General features: G+C 37.4%; 1 protein-coding gene across 1 annotated transcript in view; it reads left to right on the plus strand.

Annotated features, from left to right (window-relative positions):
* The window catches only part of dab2ipb (DAB2 interacting protein b), a 163,274-nt gene that overhangs the window by 23,453 nt on the left and 120,164 nt on the right, over positions 1-19,657 (plus strand). Inside the window, exons 2-3 of the mRNA XM_084413787.1 lie at positions 695-816; positions 9,748-9,874. Coding sequence (XP_084269913.1) covers positions 695-816; positions 9,748-9,874 — 249 coding nt within the window. The remainder of the gene's footprint in view (positions 1-694; positions 817-9,747; positions 9,875-19,657) is intronic.

Consider the following 19,657-nt stretch of genomic DNA (forward strand, 5'->3'; position numbering starts at 1 on the left):
AATATGAAATGGTTTGATATTTTGCACTTTTCTGTTCCAATCTCGAAAAGGTAAAAAAAAAACATTAGGTAGTGTTCAACTTTCACACAAAAACAAATGGACCAAAAATGACACATCGATCCTTCAAATGGCTCAGTGAAAGCAGCATCCATCCAATGTGGAGCACAGGTTCAGATCTCAGGAAGCCTAAAATAACATGACTTGTGTGTGAGGTTATATTATAGAGGAAAGAGACCTCTTTAACACTCCATGCGGCACATCGCTGTCTCCGTATGAGATTCATGCAAAAAAGCAACATTATGACAATGTGGTTCACTTTATTTACATTCTCTATCAAACTCAAATTAACATGGCAATATTTCTTGCTCACTTGGTGCAATATTTGGTAATCTCGTTGTCGAGAGACAAGAGATGACGAGCAGGGGGCTCATTACCATATAAATGTGTTCCGGGTAGAAGACGTGTCTGCTTTCAAGTTCAGGAGCTGTTTTGCTTTGTAGCTCTTTCAGGATTTTATTTGACCTTTGTAAAGAGGAGGAGTAAATTCAAAGTCACAAACCAGTCTGTAAATACATGATCCAAAAAAGGAAACGCATAAATTCCTTCACGTCACATGTCTCTCCTGATTTTTCCTGGGGCTTTTTTGATGACATTATCATCATTCTCTTTTTCTGGTCTTCCTTCTTTCTGTCAGATATGAGGGGTCCTCCCGGCAACTGGATGTCTTATGGTCACCCGTATGCTGAACATGCTGTGTGGAACCCCAAATTCTGCGTGGTCACTGACTATCAGATGTTGCTGCTGGACAGGGAGGAGGTATTACACACACAAGAGCCTTTTCTCATTTTAACATATGCCCTTACAATTGTTATAATTATGGAATTTTCTTAATTGGCTAAGGTATTTACATGCATTGCAGGTGATCCAATCAAGTAGACAGTGTACAGGTGTTGGTTTAAAACATTTTGTCATCAGATCACTGAAACCACATTCAGTGGTGGTCAAATATTTTGGAATTAAACTTCACTGAACAGCTTTGGTATGCCTGTATTGACACAGGTCTTGTAAATCACATTAAAAATTTAGTTAGTATAGTCACAGAAATAAATTACACTTTTATTTTGTATTTTTGTGCAGAAATGAATACTAAAAGTAAAACAAAAAATAGAGAGTGAGAAAAAAGAAGGGAAGAGGCAGAAGGGGGATGTATTATCTGCTGGACTGAACTAGTGCAAGCACATGAGAGCGGATGGCGTGTAGCTGTGTGTAGTTTGTCATCGTGACATGTGCAGAAATGTGGTACATCAGCAGGCTCCCTGAGCTCACTTTTCGCCATGGCAGCTAAGACACACAGTGTTTCACGGGGATGATCAATATGTGGCCCACACTTGCAAAGAATATATGCTGTGTACCATGGTCGATAAAGGATTTTCCGTTCCCCCATAGCTCACCTTGTATGTCGAAGCCTCTGTTATCAGCCGGAGAGCAGCGCTGTAATAAATCTCCAGACATCTATTAGTGGCCTGGCAGAACAGTGGTGAATGATTCTCTGCTGAAGGAGGATCAAGAGACAGATTCTCTCCAGGCCATGCCAGATCTTTAATGCTCTGAGCAATTTGTTTACTTGCTGTACTTATTATTATTTATTTTTTTTATATAGTTATACCTGCTGGTCTACAGAAAGGTTCCTAGATGTTACTACTAATTGGGAGTGCTTTACTCAACCACATTTGCCTAGAGCTCTCTTCTTTTTATATTACTATGTGTATTACCCAATGTTTAAACCGATAATAATGAAATAAAACAAGAAAATGTTTGATAAAGTGAAGTAACATTAACAGATTATAAAGGCACCTTTGATAAAAGTAATGAACAGTGTTGTCTTTTTCTACAAATACTTGAAACTTGCTATTGTTGTGTATTCATTTAAGCAAAAACAATGAGCATGGTTAAGCAATGATGACAATATATGTTTTGTATGTTGATTTAGAGTTGGGGTCATCTGAAGTCCTCACAGGGTTTGGGATCATCTCTTAACAGGTTTTAGGTCATCTGAAATCTTTGTAAGAGGCTGGATCCAAACTGGGGCTGGTGAATCTTTAGTTAGCAACCCTAGGTAGAAACAGAAAAGCAAATGGAAATTAAATAACGTAGCTGCTGTTCATAACATTTCAATCAAAAGATAATCATGTGCATCTGGTATGTTATAACTGGAGTACAAGGTTATAAGATGCATAGCCTATATGAATGTTTGGCTTAAGAGATGTGTCTTTAATCTAGATTTAAACTGGGAGAAAGTGACTAAGCCCAAAATATTATCAGGAAGGCTATTCCACATTATAGGAGCTAAATATGAAAATTATCTCCCTCCTTTAGTGGACTTTGCTATTCAAGGTACTACCAAAGAGTTTTGTGACCTTAAAGAGTGTGATGGATTGTAGTGTGATAGAAGATCGGTTAAAGGAGAACTCCGGTCAATTTTAACATTGAGCTAATTTTTTTGTAAATTTGGAGTGCTGTCAGTACAGAGAACAACAACAAAAATCGGTGTTGCCTACACCGTGTTATCCTCTTTTTAAAATTTATCACATTCATCTAATCTTTCCTTCCCCTGTCGGTGATTGGTTGGAACACTATTTGTTTTGGTTTTGAGTGGTTGGTGAAACCAATTGTTTTTGTGTGCAGATTTCAGAGCCTAGGCTACCTACAGAGACGCGTTTTTTTGACGGCATGCTTATGGGGCGGGCAGCTAGCGGATCGTTAGGAAAGATTAGATGAATGTGATAAAAAAAAATTTGGGCCTGAAATCACTGATACAGCCTTTAAATGGTGCAAGTTTTAAACCTGCTTTTAGCCTCTTAACATCCTTGATGTGTCATTACAAGTGCACAGGTCATGTGAGTGATTCCTTCAGAGTGAACACGGTGAATCTGACTGCAGTAGATGTGAAAGATTTGAATAAAAGTGATGTTAATTCAGCCAGCGCACATACCTGTATTTACATCCTATTTTCGGTCGAAGTCCACAGTAGTTGATTGTCGAACTCATACGATCCAATATTCACGCGCGTGAACTCGACAATCGACTACTGTGGACTTCGATAACACGGTGTAGGCAACACCGATTTTTGTCGTTATTCTCTGTACTGACAGCACTCCAAATTTACACAAAAATGAGCTCAATGTTAAAATTGACCGGAGTTCTCCTTTAAATTCACAGGAGCTAAACCATTTAGGGCCTTATAAGTAGCAATATTTTGTAGTCGATGCAGACTAGGTAATAGGTAATCAGTGCAGAGATGACAGAGATGATAAAATTGTGGTTATATGATCATATTTTCTTGACCTGGTGAGAACTAGCAGCTGCATTTTGGATTAACAGGAGCTTGTTTATTGAGGATGCAGGACACCCACCTAGTAGTGCATTACAGTAATATAGTCTAGAGGTCATGAATGCATGAACTAGCTTTTCTGCATCAGAACCCGATAGCATAACATAGCTTGGCGATGTTTCTGAGGTGGAAGAAGGTTATTTTTGTAACATGCAAAATATGATTGTCAAAAGACAAGTTGCTGTTTAATATAACACCTAGATCTTTAACTGTAGAAGACGAAGCAACAGTAGCCTACATTCTTCCAGATGCAAATGGAATTTTAAGAGATTCTGTGTCCAGGTTTTTGGTCCAGTAACTAATATCTCTGTCTTATCTGAATTTAAAAGAAGAAATGTACTGGTCATCCAGTATTGTATTAGCCTGGTTCTACCAGACTCTCGTACATTTCATTTGTACAGAGAGTCTGGCCTCGCTCCATTGAGAAACGTTTACTTCCTTGAAGGCGGGTTCTCTGTTAAAGTTCAAAACTATTGGATCTGCCCAGAGTCACTCAGGATCTGCCATAACCAATCGCTAACGTGTGGTCGTCCGAATGATCAGAGGATTATGTTTAGAATAAGATGTCTGTCTTTTATAAAGTTTATAAAGCGACGAGAATACTTTTTGAGCGCAAAAAAAAAAAAAAAAACGACTTTATTCCACTATTCATTTCCTTCTCTCTGTTCCTCGAGTCTTGATAAAGCAGCGCGTCTGTGTGTTGTACGTCACACGTAGGCTCACTATTGGCCGACGCTAGTCATGTGTGTGATCACATCAACGTCATCGTTCTCAGCCACTCCCTCTATTCGCTGATTGGTCCTACAAAAAATTTGATTCTGGAAACCTAAGAATATACAGCAGTCCCAGACGTAGTACTGAAGGAAAATGAAATTGAGCGGAAGTACGTAGGAGGGCGGAGCCAGGCTAGTATTGTATATCTTTAACACACTCTGTCAACTTAGATCGTTTAGAAATTTCATATGGCCTAGGTGAAATACACTCATCGGACACTTTATTATAGGTACACCTGCTAGTACTGGTTTGGACCCTCTTTTTCTTTCAGAACTGCCTTTATTCTTCATGGCATAGATTAAACAAGGTTCTGGAAACATTTCTTAGAGGTTTTGGTCCATATTGACGTAATAGCGTCACGCAGTTGCTGCAGATTTGTCGGCTGCACAATGCACATCAGTGATGCGAATCTACCGTTCCACCACATCCCAAAGATGCTCTATTGTGTTGTCCATTTGAGTATAGTGAACTAATTGCCAGAGGTGGGACAAAGTCATTGTTATGCAAGTCACAAGTAAGTCTCAAGTCTTTGCCCTCGAGTCCCGAGTCAAGTCGAGTCAAAGATGATGCAAGTCCCGAGTCGAGTCAAAAGTCAAAGCCAACAAGTCTCAAGTCGAGTCCAAAGTCCTACCATTTTAGTTTCGAGTCATTTCAAGTCCTCTACCACAGAAATAAAATGTATACAAATCATGTATGTCTGTAAGATTTGTATTTATTTAAACCTCTTTTTATACAATGACATTAATTAAATGTCAGAAAAACAGAACATTTTATACACATATACTCTTTAATAGACGTATGCACGTTTAAACACAATTTAAACAACGTAGGCCTATTATTCAATGCATTACTTATATTAAGTTCCTAAAGCAAGTGGTCAAATATTTAACCATGTAGGCTACTTATATAAAAAACAGCCGACTCTCATGCCTTTTCTTTTATATTTAAATTAATACAATAAATCTCGCATGTCAATGAACATTTTTTTCCACCTCCACGAATGAGAGTGTCGTTCATTATGTCGCCTTGTTGAGGTAAATTGTAGTTTTCCTTGCTTTCCCTGGTCTTAAAGTGAAAATAGTATTTAATTAAATACATTTATGGTGAGATTACTACATATTATTTAATTAATAGCATTCATGGTGGAATTACTACATTTTTAGGTCAATCTGTGTTCATTTTGACCACGAAACATGCGCTGTCACTTTAATTCAGCGTTTGCAGCACAGCAGAAATAGACTCGGTGCGGAAACGATCTCTGCACTGCTGTATACGCACCGCACCTGGAACGGATCGACGGACTTCAACCGCGTGCAGTGTGAAAGCTCTAACCTGTTAACATGGGCAGGGAAAAAAATACGCACCGCTGGCGCATACGCACTGCAAACGGAGTATGTGTGAAACGGGTGTTAGATGCTGTCGAATCAAAACAACGTGGGACTACAGTGATTGGATGTCGTGCAGGCAGCGCGCGCGCTCTCTGCATGCATACCGGTGGTGCACATTTTTTTCACAGATGCAGAAACTGAGAGCGGCGCGGCCGTGTGGACATTTTTTTCCCCAGTTTTCATGGAAAGTAGCAAGTCTTCTCGAGTCAAAAGGCGCAAGTCCAAGTGAAGTCACGAGTCATTGATGTTAAAGTCCAAGTCGAGTTGCAAGTCTTTGTACATTTTGTCGAGTCGAGTCTGAAGTCATCAAATTCATGACTCGAGTCTGACTCGAGTCCAAGTCACATGACTCGAGTCCACACCTCTGCTAATTGCCATGTTCAAGAAACAAGTTTGAGATGATTTGAGCTTTGTGATATGGTATGTTATCCTCCTATCATTAGCGTAACAATGGCACTGCACACTTTACTGGTGTTAAAGGGTTAGTTCACCCAAAAATGAAAATTCTGTCAGTAATTACTCACCCTCATGTTGTTCCAACCCCGTAATACCTTCGTTCATCTTTGGAACACAAATTAAGATATTTTTGATGAAATCTGAGTGCTGTCTCACTCCTCCATAGGCTTCTAAGGGAATGAAACTTGCAGGCCCAGAAAAGTTATTAAAGACATCGTTAATATAGTCCAAGTGACTACAGTGGCTCAATCTTAAGTTTATCAAGCGACGAGAATACTTTTTGTGCGAAAAATAAATAAAAAAATAACGACTTTATTCCACTATTTATTTCCTTCTCTCTGGGCCTCGAGTGAGTTCACGTAGTGTTTTAGCGTAGCGCGTCTGTGTTGCACGTCACCACGTAGGCTCACTATTGGCCGACGCTGGTCATGTGCGTTATGCGTGTGACGTGCAACACAGACGCGCTACGCTAAAACACTACGTGAACTCACTCGAGGCCCAGAGAGAAGGAAATGAATAGTGGAATAAAGTCGTTATTTTTGTTTGTTTTTTTGCGCACAAAAAGTATTCTCGTCGCTTGATAAACTTAAGATTGAGCCACTGTAGTCACTTGGACTATATTAACGATGTCTTTAATAACTTTTCTGGGCCAGCAAGTTTCATTCCCTTAGAAGCCTATGGAGGAGTGAGACAGCGCTCAGATTTCATCAAAAATATCTTAATTTGTGATCCGAAGATGAACGAAGGTCTTACAGGGTTGGAACAACATGAGGGTGAGTAATTACTGACAGAATTTTCATTTTTGGGTGAACTAACCCTTTAAATTATATAATTCTCAATTTACATAAACAAAATGGTAACAGTCAGACAGGTAGGATCTAAACCACCTCAAAGCCTGTCCCTGAATTCCAGTGCAATTTTATAATCAATGTATGTCATGAACTGTAGTGTCAAACGCAGCACTAAGATCAGGATCAATTCATTTGTAATTTAAAGTTGGCATGGGATCAAATAAACATGTTGTTAGATGCAGTGACAAAGTTTTAGCTCTTCCTGTCCTATGGTTGTAAAGCACTGCAATTATTCTTTGGGAGTGATATATGAGGCTCAATCATAAGATGCTGTCAAAGGTTGTACATTTATAATTGTATTTATAATGATTTTCTCAGTGAAGTCATTACTACTGAACTGTAATGAAATATTCAGTTCAGTGGATGTCTGTTTATTTGTTAATTTAGCCACTGTACTAAATAAAAACTTTGGATTGTTTTAACTATTTTCTATGAGTTTGCGGGGATGCTTGGCCCTTGCAGCTTTTAGATTCTTTTTAGTATTGCACGTTTCGTTTAGTATTATGTTTTTATTAAATTTACTGTATCCCTTTTGTGAATATCCTCATTTGTAAAAACACTATAAAAACTTTAAAAAAAAAACATTTTTTTATTTATTGTAAATGGTTTCATTTACGGTGGATGTTAGGGTTAGGTTATAGTATTTATAACTAGCTGTATATAAAAAGTTTTATTCGATTTTTAATATATCTTTATTTTATTTTATTGAATTTTATTTTTATAAAAATGCAGAAAGTGTTCTGTTAGGGTGTGGGTTAGGTTATATTATTTTTAACTAGCTGTGTGTGTGCTATAATTTATGCCAAGCCCTTTAGCACTGATTTACTTCAGATCAAGTACTTCACTCCCAAGTACAGGTCAAGAAAATAATCAGCTTGTAGGGTGATGTTAATATGACAAGTAATAAAATGAATCTAATTTCACTCACTTCATATTTTTAGTATTTGGAAAATATCAGTTATGAATAGGGCTGGGTATCGTTAAAAAAATGTCGATACCAATACCGATACCTTGATTTCGATACTGGTTCCTGAACGATACTTTTTTCGATACCAATTTTATGAAATACATTTTAACAAGATTACATAACACATTACCTCAGAGCAAGGTTTTATTTTTTTCAGTTTGACTCATGCTCCTTAGCCAGTGCACAAAGGAACAATTTTTTTTTTTATAAAGAGCTCATGCTCACCAAAGCTGAATTTGTTTGATCAAAAATACAGTAAAACTTGTAACATTGTGAAATAGTATTACAATTTAAAATCTTATTTGAATATATTTCAAAATTTAATTTATTCCTGTGATGTCAAAGCTGAATTTTCAAAATCATTACTTAAGTGTCACATGATCCTTCAGAAATTTGAAAACAGTTTGCTGCTTAATATTGTGGAAACTATGATATTTTTTTTTCATGATGAAAATTTCATAAGAACATAATTTATTTGAAACAGAAATCTTTTGTAACATTACACATGTTTTAAGGTCATTTTTGATCACTTTAATGCATCCTTACAGAAAAGAAATTCTGACTAACCAACACATTTTTGAACGGCAGTGTACATTCAGTAGGTCATTATTGCAATATAAACACTGTCAGAGTGATCAACAAGGCATCTCTTCATTTACCGGTCGAAGACGGAGCAACTTTCTGCTCTTATGTTTACTCCGTGCACTGTCAAGGTCTTCATCATATCTGTCGTGGTACCGGTCTTTGCAGCAATTATTTTACCGCAAATACTGCATCGCGCGCTGTTGGCATTGAGCCTGGAGAAATGTAGCCACACTTTTGATCGACTTTTCCACATCTTTAGGGTATTGTGTGTGTGTGTGTGTGTGTGTGTGCTCGCGTCTCATGAGTATGTGCACGAGTTTGTGTGTGTGTGTGTGCGCTCACGTCTCATATGAGTATGTGCATGGAGAGTTTGTGTGTGCGCGCGCGCGTCTCATATGAGTATGTGCGTGGACAGTTTGTGTGCGAGCGCGCGTCTCATATGAGTATGTTTTAGGTGTGTCGTTGTGCATTTCATATGTATTTGTTTGAGCACTGACGTTGACGAGTTAACCCCTTAGGTATCGAAATCTGGTACCGATCTGGTACCGTCATTTTTCGATACTCGATAGTATCGAGGCAATTCGGTCGGTACCTAAAAAGTATCGAACTCGGTACCCAGCCCTAGTTATGAAACAAAAATGGCATTGTTATTGGTTTAGACTGTCAGTTAAACCAGATTGCTGTGGCTGAAATTGAACGTGGACTGTTTCTTGAGGGCAAATTTACGGTTGACAAGAACAACAAAAGCACACTAGCACAGACTCAAGAGAATGCATGCTTAGAGAGTTTGGTTTTAATACCATGAGGATTGAATGTGTGCCGGAAACATGATTCTGGGAAGGTAAGCAAAGTCATACAGAAAGTCAGAGCGAGGTGCCCAGATCTTACACTGAATTCCCCAGAGTTAAGCTCTCTCTTTCTCCTTATGTTTTCCTCTCATCTTTTTGCCACCATCTTTTTCACCTGCCAATAGTGTGTGAATTGAGAAAATGTTCTGGCTAAAAATATTTCTTACTGTCCATAAAATAATATTTATTTTTATATATTTATTGAAAATATATATTTTGTCCCTATGATGATCTTTAGCTGCTTTTATTGCATGATTATGACATGGCATTATATATGAAATGACAATAAAAGTAATTTAAGTAGCTAGAATCTCTTTGATTAAAAAGTCAAATTCTTTATGTGTGCTTGTTTTATTGAATTCTTCATGTCTTGCTGCCTCTGATTGTCTTTTTAACTTAACTTGAATCTCTTCGATATAAATGTAATATATTATTCATGAGATGAGTAATTGTGTATTTGTTTCTCTTTTATGTGTCCCGTTCTCAGATACACCCTCTGCTCCTACAGGGGAACAGGACTGACACCTGCCAATCCAGACTGCTGCGTCGCACCATCAGTGTTCCTGTGGAGACGCAGTTCCCTGAATTCCAATGCCATCTCTCAGTGGACAGCAGTGAGTGCACTACTACATGTTTATAACACAGCCAAACAACTGTCTATTAGGGTCTCCTATGATCATAGAAAACTTTGAAATATCAGGGAATTTAAAAAAAAATGTATTGTAGTTTTCTAGTTATGCTTGTCTCTTAAATTATTTCATCTGCTAGAAGTAACTTTGTACATAATTTTTTTTTTTCAGTAATTTTCAATAACTGACAAAGTTGGAAAAGTATATCCTATAGTATAAAACATAATTACTTATTTTATTAATCATAATTATAAGGTATTGGTCAAAGTTTGTAATTTGTTTTAGTCACAAACTACCTTTGATACATATTTGCAAAGACATTTGCTTGTGGCCTGTCATTGTTTATGGAGGCCAGCAGGGGAGGATGTTGGCTACAATATTCTGTTCTTTTGGCAAAAGACAAGTATAATACTCATTGTGTATTTATTTTGTTCACTTATTTTTGTGAACTTTTATATTTGATGTGTGCATAGTTTATTTGGCGGATGTTGTCTTTTTACAATTTGACTGGCCTGCCAACGAATGTTGTATTTTTTCCCATGCACATGCTGCTGCAAAATGGGCCCTGCCAAATATACTTTTTAAGTCACCCTTTAAGGGTGTATTGGGTTGAACACTGATTAAGCTGGACCTCACTTGTTAAAAAGGCTTGTAAATCGACCAAATCATGTTTATGTTTATTGGTTTAGGGGTAGGGGTCGGTCAGGCGATTAACAAATATCATTAACCTGAAAACAATGGAAGTCTATGAGATGTCCTCACAAATATAGTGAAACAAATGTGTGTGTGTTGTCAATTTTCAGATTGTTTTATAGTAGTGTATAGATATACTGGACATAAGCGTTTATTAATCAGATTTATTAATACGAAGACAATGACATAGCTGAACTAGTGGACAATTTATTTAATAAATGAATGCAATTTTTGCACCCGTATTTATAACCGTGATCACACACAACTTCTCATGAGGCATATGCAGAAACACAGACCCTAATACACTCTATTACAGTATGCTCTGCTTTTAATTAATGTGCTGTTGTTGTTGTTTTTTTACAGAGACATTTAGATTTACTGAGACTTTTTAACTTTTACATTTTTTAAATTTTTTCATCTAAGACCTTCATCTAAACATTATACTGCTCATTTATTTATTCATGTATGTATTTATTTAAGTATTTACTTATTTACTTACAGTATGTAATTCTTACTTGCTCACTTACTCGCTTATTTTGCTTACTTGCATGCATGCTTACATGCTTGGTTATGGGTACCACACAGGATATTATATCAAATCTGAATATACTGTACAGTTATAAATCTGAATATATAGTTAATTATTAACTACATAGTTAATTATAAGTCCAGTATAGTTATATGTGTATATTAAATGCAGGGTAGGTCCAGATTGTTTTTTTGTTATGCTGGTTGAAAGTCTCTTCACATCCTGATAGCAATCACTAAGTTAAGTGGTCTAAATGTATTTAAATGAATATATACAGTATATCGTATATGGAAGGTGTAGGACAATATCGTTCCGAATGCAATGATACGATGTCCTACCAGCCTGTCAACGTACAGTTCCATACCTCCGCCTATAGGGAGACATCACACATCATCAGCGTGTTTCATGCTGTGCAGAGTTAGACAGACGTCAGTCACCAATCACACATCCGAAACAGAAGCCACCTTTTACAGTTCCTCCTAATCCAAAACAACAAGCTTCATGCTGCGTTCACACCATAACTACTGCAATTTTGAAGAGATGGAAAACTGTGACGTTATACTCGGAGCGGTTCGTGACTCAAATTTATGCGTTTCAATGGCAACACTATCAATGCCGAAATTAATCTGCAGCAGTCAGGTGATACAGGTCAGTGCTCTTTAAGTTGTTAATGTTTATTATTATTGTAATGTTATGTGCTTTGAGACGTGAGGTAGTTTAACGCCGTCTCTCGTGAAGCTTTTGTTTGCTTCCTGCTTTACGTGTTCATATGTTTAGAAGGAGGCGTGGCTTTGGAGATGCTCTGAAGGGACGGTGGGATGTTATATTTATATTTAGGGTGATTGTTTGATCAGATTTATAACAGTATTTTCAGATTTGTTTCAACTGATTAATGATAAAAGAGAAAATCTCTGAGCTCACTCTTTTGCTCCCTCTGAGAACTAGAGCACCTTCTGTTTGATGATGGTGAGAGCAGGAACAACCTCACTGTGAGCCTAAACATCAGAATTATTTTCCCTAGGGGGTCGAAGAGCAGAAGGTATGTACTGTACTTCAACACTGCAATTTAAAAGCTCAAATACTCACCAGAGAGCCTTTTAAACAAATCCCTTAAATACCTAACAATAGTAGTGTCAACTTCTTGCAATATATTCTCGGTTTGCTAACACAGCTTCTGCTGAATGCTGGGTACTGACATGTCAAAATGCCTTTAAATCACTTTGTGCTTGTAGCTTGTTAACCTCACAGACAAACATCAAAGAGAGTCATAGTTTGTAAAGCTGTTGTCCTATTGCTCATTCAGATGTTTGGCAAAATTATACCAAACTAAAGGCTCATTGAAATAGACTGACGGTATGCTAGTTGCTCATTAGCGCTCATACAGAATAATGTGACAGTGTGCCGTTTGATATTTAGTATGTGTCATGGGGAATTTCAGAATGAGATAATTGTAAATGTGAGCACATGTTTTATTGCGGACGGTCACCTTTTACAATGTAAAACTGATATTGACTGATATTCATTAGTGGCATAAGGTGTCCATAAACATTAGACATTTTATATGTAAGTCCTTGTGTAAAGAGTCTACAGTGTGAGGAAAATATGCAGGCTTGTGAAAAGTATCGTCGCTGATACTGTGTCTTTAAGAAGCATGTGAGAAGTAGGAGCAAAAGAGAGACCGCAACTTACAGGAGTAGTCGATCTGCATGCGCCACAATGCATCCATTCTGTCTCTTTCTCTCACTGTCTCTCTCTCTGGAGCAGTAGACAAACACAGGACAGCAGTTGGGGCACAGAGTGGTTCTCTACACATAGGGTGAAGGGAGCACCTCTTCTCTCTCTCTCTTCCTTTCTCCTCCATCTGTCTCCTTTCAGCACAGTTTTTCAGTTGTTGGACAGTCTGGGAAGTTATGGAGTCTGAGACGAGCCCTGAGTCGGAGGGTCAGTCCGGTAAGTGCTTGAGGAGAAAAGATGGAAAAGATGCTCTTGGCCCTTGGCTCAGTATTGGTGGACTGGAGATGGATTTTTGGCATAGTGCGTTTAAAATGTTGTAAGAGTACATGCATGAGTTTGGACCTATGGACCACCCGCAGTCCGTTCACTGAACGCCCGATGCATATTGCACAGAAAAATGGAAAACACTTGCAAAGTTTGCCATATTAGTGGCTTCACAATCTTTGAAACTGCATGTGCAGTTGTGAAGAGTTGTATTGAAAGCAGTTAGTAGCATGTAAATGAGAGATCCTTGAGCAGAACTTTCTATCTATCTATCTATCTATCTATCTATCTATCTATCTATCTGTCTGTCTATCTATCTGTCTGTCTATCTGTCTGTCTGTCTCTCTCTTGGTCTATTATTGTGGTATAATACATTTTATGTAAACCCGGTGCTAAATGGCATATTAAAAAAAAAATGTTGTTGATGGCATTACATGTCCATCAGTTAGTCTATTCCTGTCTAAGTGGGTGTTTTCTGACCAAAATAAGCTGCAATGTGAAGCAGACTTTAGTCAAAAGTCTGCCTATGACTAAACTAGATGCATGTCTGTCTTTACAATGATCATTGTGAGTCCAAAGATTTACTGAAGATGTTTATGTAGTTCAAGCAGGTAGCATAAGGCTATTATTTTACTTTTTTTGTCATTCTCTTTCTCTGTCCATCTGCACTAAGCTTTATAGTTATATTTTCTGATTTTATGTGTGAGTTGTGGGTAACTGGAGTGTGCTCTGCATACATGATTATGCTAGAGTGTGTGAGGGAGTTTCACATTTTAAAGGAATTGTGTTTCTCTGAATTGTGTGTCTCTTGTGGCTTTAGTTTGTGGAGAGAGGGATAGAGTAGATGTATCTATGTGTGGGAGAGAGAGAGAGAGAGAGAGAGAGTGAGTGAGCGGGATGGGAAGGGCGGTTGACTTATGTACACAAATAAATCTGTCTTTCTTTCTCTTCTCCCTCACATTCTCTGTCTTCTTTTCCACTCACACTTTTCAATTTCCCTGGTCAGAGCTCTCTAAAACCTAACGATTAAATTATTATTTGAGTATTTTTCCATTGTCTGTGTGCGCAGAGAGTACGGTGCAGGTCTGATCGGCAGAGGAGGAGTTCTGGAAGAATGCGGTTAGCTGAATGAGTCAACCGCCAAAGTATTTCAGGGAAACAGGACGTTCAGGGTCCAATTGGGTCGATACGCTGGACAGAGAGAGATGGAGATATTGCAAAGAAAGCTAGCAAGAAAGAAAAAGTAAGTCCTGCCAAGGGAACCCAGATCCATGACACAGTCGTTGAGCCCAACATCTGTCTTAAATGCAGGCCAAACCTCAAAATATCCCAGAATAGCCCCAAATAACATGGTACAAATGCCCTGCCCTAGCTGAGTAGATGCCCTCCCATAGTCCTCTGCCATGGAAATGTATCACTACCTATGCGATTTGAGATTGCTAAACCCAGCATCCAGAGACCAATCCATAGATAGAACATTTGATGTACCCATAATCAGTTAGTGTCGTGTAGAGCGTTTCTTTTGAATGTGTAATTTAACAGCTGAATGAAGGAATTAAAAGCTTTAGGATCTGATGAAGGTCTGGCGTTTTGCATCATAATTGGTTGAGAGATGCACTTATGGTTATAGATAAATCAATTTATATAAGCGGAGCAAAAACAGCTCTGAATGTTCATATCTGTGAATCTAAACCAATTACAGAAGTTAAAGAAAGAAAACATTTTATGAAAACAGGGCCAGATTCTTTCTTGGCATTTGGTGTATCTTGTGTCATCTGCTGCAGAGATGAAGTGGAGGACTGTCTCTAATGTAGTGAGCATTCAGACGAGAGGATGAGAGAGTAATTAAAGATAAGAGAGAGTGTGCGACAAGGGCAATGAAAAGGATCTACATCATTTGGATACTTCTCTCCCCTGCCACTCCAGGGAATCTAATCTTCTTTCTGTTATTTCACTATAGTGTATGTTAGCAGGGTGCTAATTCCACGCTTTACCATCTGATTCTTAACCTACAGGGGCTTATTTAATCCTTATGATGTTTTCAAGTTTAAGGATTCCTTTATTCCTTTGAATCAGGCATGATGAAAAGTCCCTAAAACCCCCCTTAACTGGTAAAATCACTGTAATGATAGACCTCGAGTGGCTTATTGCTTTTAAAGAATGGCAATGATGGCCATAAAGATACCAAATGATCAGGATTAAGAAACTATTTCTGCTAGATCTGACCCTTAAAACTTTTGTTGGTGTTTACAGTTTGATTCAGTCATTACGTCAGGTTACAGTCATTACGTATTGTTTTGATTTGAATAAAACCAGATGTTACCACATGAACACATTTTTGGGTTACCTGGCCAAACATATGTAAATGTATTAATGAAAAAAATAAGATGTTGTAAATCAATTTAGCATGTCAATGTTGAATTCAGTTAATGTGTGGTCACAGGTGTCCATGCTGATAAAAAAAAGTGTGTAGTGTGTAGATCAGTTCAAGACCCCAATAAATCTCTTAATGAGGGTACTTTGCTTTCCTGTGTTGATGCATGTGTCTGTTGAAAACAGGAAGTTTGAGCTTAAATTTCGAGGGGCTCACACCTTTAGTTACATCAAGATTTGCTTCTTGCTAGTCACCATAGGTGTTGTTTGTGGGAGGGACATTCTCATTCTGGAGTGTAGTTGATTGAATAAACCTGTGTAGTGCAGTATTTAGCATGTTTTCCTTTAAGAGAAAGATCAAATGTTGAATGGGAATATCTTATGTGTTACACTACAGAGTACGCTAGCTTCAACGCTAATGAAAGTGGAGTAAAAGCAACAAAATTCCAACCTCATGGGGTCTTAAAAGCATTTTGGGAGAGAGCAGAAAGAGAAAGTAATTTCTTGTGAGGTAGAACACCGAACCCCTGGCCCTCATTGAGATGGAAATAGGTCTGTTTGTCGTCCTACTTCACTCTTCCTTTTCTTTGAGTAGAGGAGAGGAGAGAGCAAGTGGAGCGGGAGAAGGAGGGAGTGTGGGGGATTACTACGAAGTGATAAACAAGAGAATCTCTCAGTCATTCTTTCTGAGTCACTTCTGGCCTCTGGGAGCTGCATACATGTCTGCTTTGACTGGAGGGGACTCTCTAATTATTAGACTAAAGGCAAAAGAGTATGTGTATGCACACTCCCATCTAACTTAATATCTTGTGGGAATAATGTCTTTATATTATCTTTTGTCTTTTGGGTGTTTATATGTGAGAAAGTTTCACGCTTCGTCTCTCAAGTCGAGTCGCTCAAAGGGGCTTTCGTTACAGAAGCCCATGAGAACAGTAAGGGAGCAGATCAAGTTTGATGTTCTATCCTTCAGCTTTTGCTAGCGCCTTATTAAGACTCTCGGGGATCCTTTGCCACCATCTGCCTGTCCAGCAGCAATGTCTTTGTATGTGAGCCAAGTATGCTGGTATTTGAAACTTTCAGAGTTATTTTTATGTGTCCATATGTCTATCTTTATGTTTGTTGTATGTGTGCATGTTTGCATATGCGGCGCGCATTTGTATTCCGAGCATTTGAAGATTGACCTCAAAAATCTGTGTGAAACAAAACTTTTGCGATGTTGCTTAGTAATAAGCTGACGGAGTGAGAGAGAAAGAGTGAAAGGGTGGGAGAAGGAGGGGTTTAATCAACACTTCTCTGCTTGAATGTGGCAGTGCTGCTATCTCATTCCTCTTCAGAAACAAATCTAATCTTGGTCTGGGCAACCTTCCATTTATGCAAAGCGGTTTTCATTTCTGGAGAATAACAAACTCAAATACGGGATCAGATTGCGTAGAATATTGATGCCGGTGCTCCAAAATAATCAAAATGCATTTTTAATAGGTGATTGTAGGATTACTTCAGTATGAAGTACACTTTTCAAATAAATCATAAGTCATATCTGATTTATTCGTTATAAATATAGATAATTGAAACGGGTCTCTTTCGATTGGAGTTTAGCAAGTTTTTCTTTCTTTCTTTATTTAATTATTTATTTAAATATTGAACAAATAAAAATGAGTAGTACTACTTGCTTACTCAACTTTTTTTTTCTTTGCTTATAGAATAAACTTTTTTTTTCTTTGCTTATAGAATAAATAAGCATAAATAAATATGACACTTTAGCAATGACATAGGCCAGGGTTTCTGAAACGTCAAACCCTTTTCATATCCTTAGACTGTTCACAGACCACCACTTGTATAAATCAAAGTATGGCATAATCAGATCGGACTTTCTAGCAATCTTGCTTTTGTATATATTTCTTATATCTTGTACCGTTGCTGCAGATTATGTGAATAATACATTATTATGTTCCAATACCTTGGAGCTGACTGATGCATGACTTAAAACTGTGTTTACTGAAGAATTGTGTGTGGAGGCCTGTGATGGACTGGGTGTTTCCCTGCCTAATGCCCCTACGACCCATCATAGGACAAAAACATAAGAAAATGGAAAAATATACCATTTGAATAGATGTATAGTGTTTCCCTGCCTTACTTGATTTTAAAAAGAAATTGGTTGTCACATACATTTTTACAAATATAGAAGTTATGACTTTCATTTGTATTCAATTGAACACAGATTGTACAAGTTGGCGTGAGTCAGATTTTAATAGTTTGAAAGAAACGAAAGAACTTGAGAACGAGTGGTGGAGGCAGTAATGCGTCGTTAAAGTGAATTTGAACAGACAAGAAGTTTTTCCCAGAGAAATTGTTTAGTTACAGAAAAAAGCAGAATTGTGTCCGTCACAGGCATTTAAATGTCTCTGGGGGTTTCTGTAACTTCTAGATCTAGTCTGTTTTCTGAAGACGCTCTCTGATCTGAGCACTTATGTAGAGTTTCAGTTTGTTTGTTGGTGATGGGAGAACTGCGGCGTGAGTGTGTGTTTCTGTGAGTTCATAGTAGATGCGGCTGTCAGACGCTTCCTGCCTTGTATAAAGTAACACTGAGGAAAGAAATATTGCTAAGAAAAAGTCATATTGTTTTCTTTCACCTACATTTTTAAAGTGGTTGCTAAAACTGAATCCAAAACTGAATGGCCTAAAACCCATTATGACAAGTTACAGCTTTTACTGTATAGCCATCTGTGTTTCTTGATGAGTTTGTCTGTTTTGTAATGGCTTTTTTAAATATTCACCCAAATATGTTGTTTTAGACTCCGCTGACTTCAGTTGCGTTGGCAATATCAAAAATATATTCTATTTTGTTCCATTCAAGAAACTAAAGTTATACAGGTTTGGGACAATAGTAGGATGACAGAGAACTACCGTTCAAAAGTTTGGGGCCAGTAAGATTTTGTTTTATAATTTATTAATTAATTATTTTTATGATAAAATGAATTGGCAACTATTAATTTATTCAGCAAGGACATATTAAATTGATAAAAAATGACAGTAAAGCCATTTAAAATGTTACAAAATATTTATATTTCAAATAAACTCTGTTCTTTTGAACTTAAAATTCTAAATTCTTAAAATTATCTATTCATCAAAGAATCCTGATTTTTAAAAAAAAAATTTTTTATAGTATTAAAATAGAAAACAGTTATTTTAAATTGTAACAATTTTTCACAATATTAACAATATTAATTTGATCAAATAAATGCATTCTTGGTGATTTACTTGATTTTACTAGATTTATTTGCAACAAGATTTCTTTCAAAAATATTAAAAATAATCAGCACCAAACCTTTAAACAGTAGTGTTGCAGTATATGATTAAAGGTCAAAATAAATTAGGAGAGGTCCGTGTTGTGTTGAAAAAAGGCTTTCACATGCTTTCCTATCTGGATGGTATTAGAGTTCTCAGGGGAATCCAGAGTTGGCAAAAAAGCAGTCTATAATGTGCTGTATAATATTTTTTAAGCTTGTATGCAAAAATGCAGTGTTCAATATAGATGATTTTGACAATATAGACAAATTTCCCTAACCTCCTTCAGGAAAACTAGTTTTGTCAAAATAGGGCTTTGGCCTACATGTTGAGCTCTGTAGATCTGTGTGCATGTGTTTAGAAATAGCGTTGCTGGAAGTGACTACCAATTCCAATCCATTGTACATGTTGAAAACAAAAGGCCTGAGAAGACACTTTTGTTGAGCAGTCTAAGCACTGTTGAAAGCATTGATTTGGATGCTGGTGAAAGGAACATGTATGACTGCTAAGCGCTTCCCAGATGAAGAGCTAATCACAGCAAGCGCGTAGAGTCTAATCCGTCTTTCGTCTGGCCTATTTTCCTCTCTTGTTTAGTTTATGAAATTGCAGCGCTGAGGTAGATGGGGATCTGTGAGAGCTGAGAGAAGTTCACTATTAAATTCCGACTCAAAGTTTCTGACTCAAAGTAAAATATTAAGACCAGTAATTGTGATATAAAGTTGGAAAATAATTGCCGTTATGTTATTGTATATGTTATTGTATTTTTGCCAGGTCTTTTTTTACAGTCTAGTATTGAATGTGGAACCAACACTGCTCTCCATATGCTAATAAGTCATTTCGTAGGTCCAGTGTGGAATTCCATTCTGTGCAGCAAGACCATGTCAAGCATG

The sequence above is a fragment of the Rutilus rutilus genome (genome assembly GCF_951802725.1).
Source record: "Rutilus rutilus genome assembly, chromosome: 7".
In the NCBI taxonomy this organism is placed as follows: Eukaryota; Metazoa; Chordata; class Actinopteri; order Cypriniformes; family Leuciscidae; genus Rutilus; species Rutilus rutilus.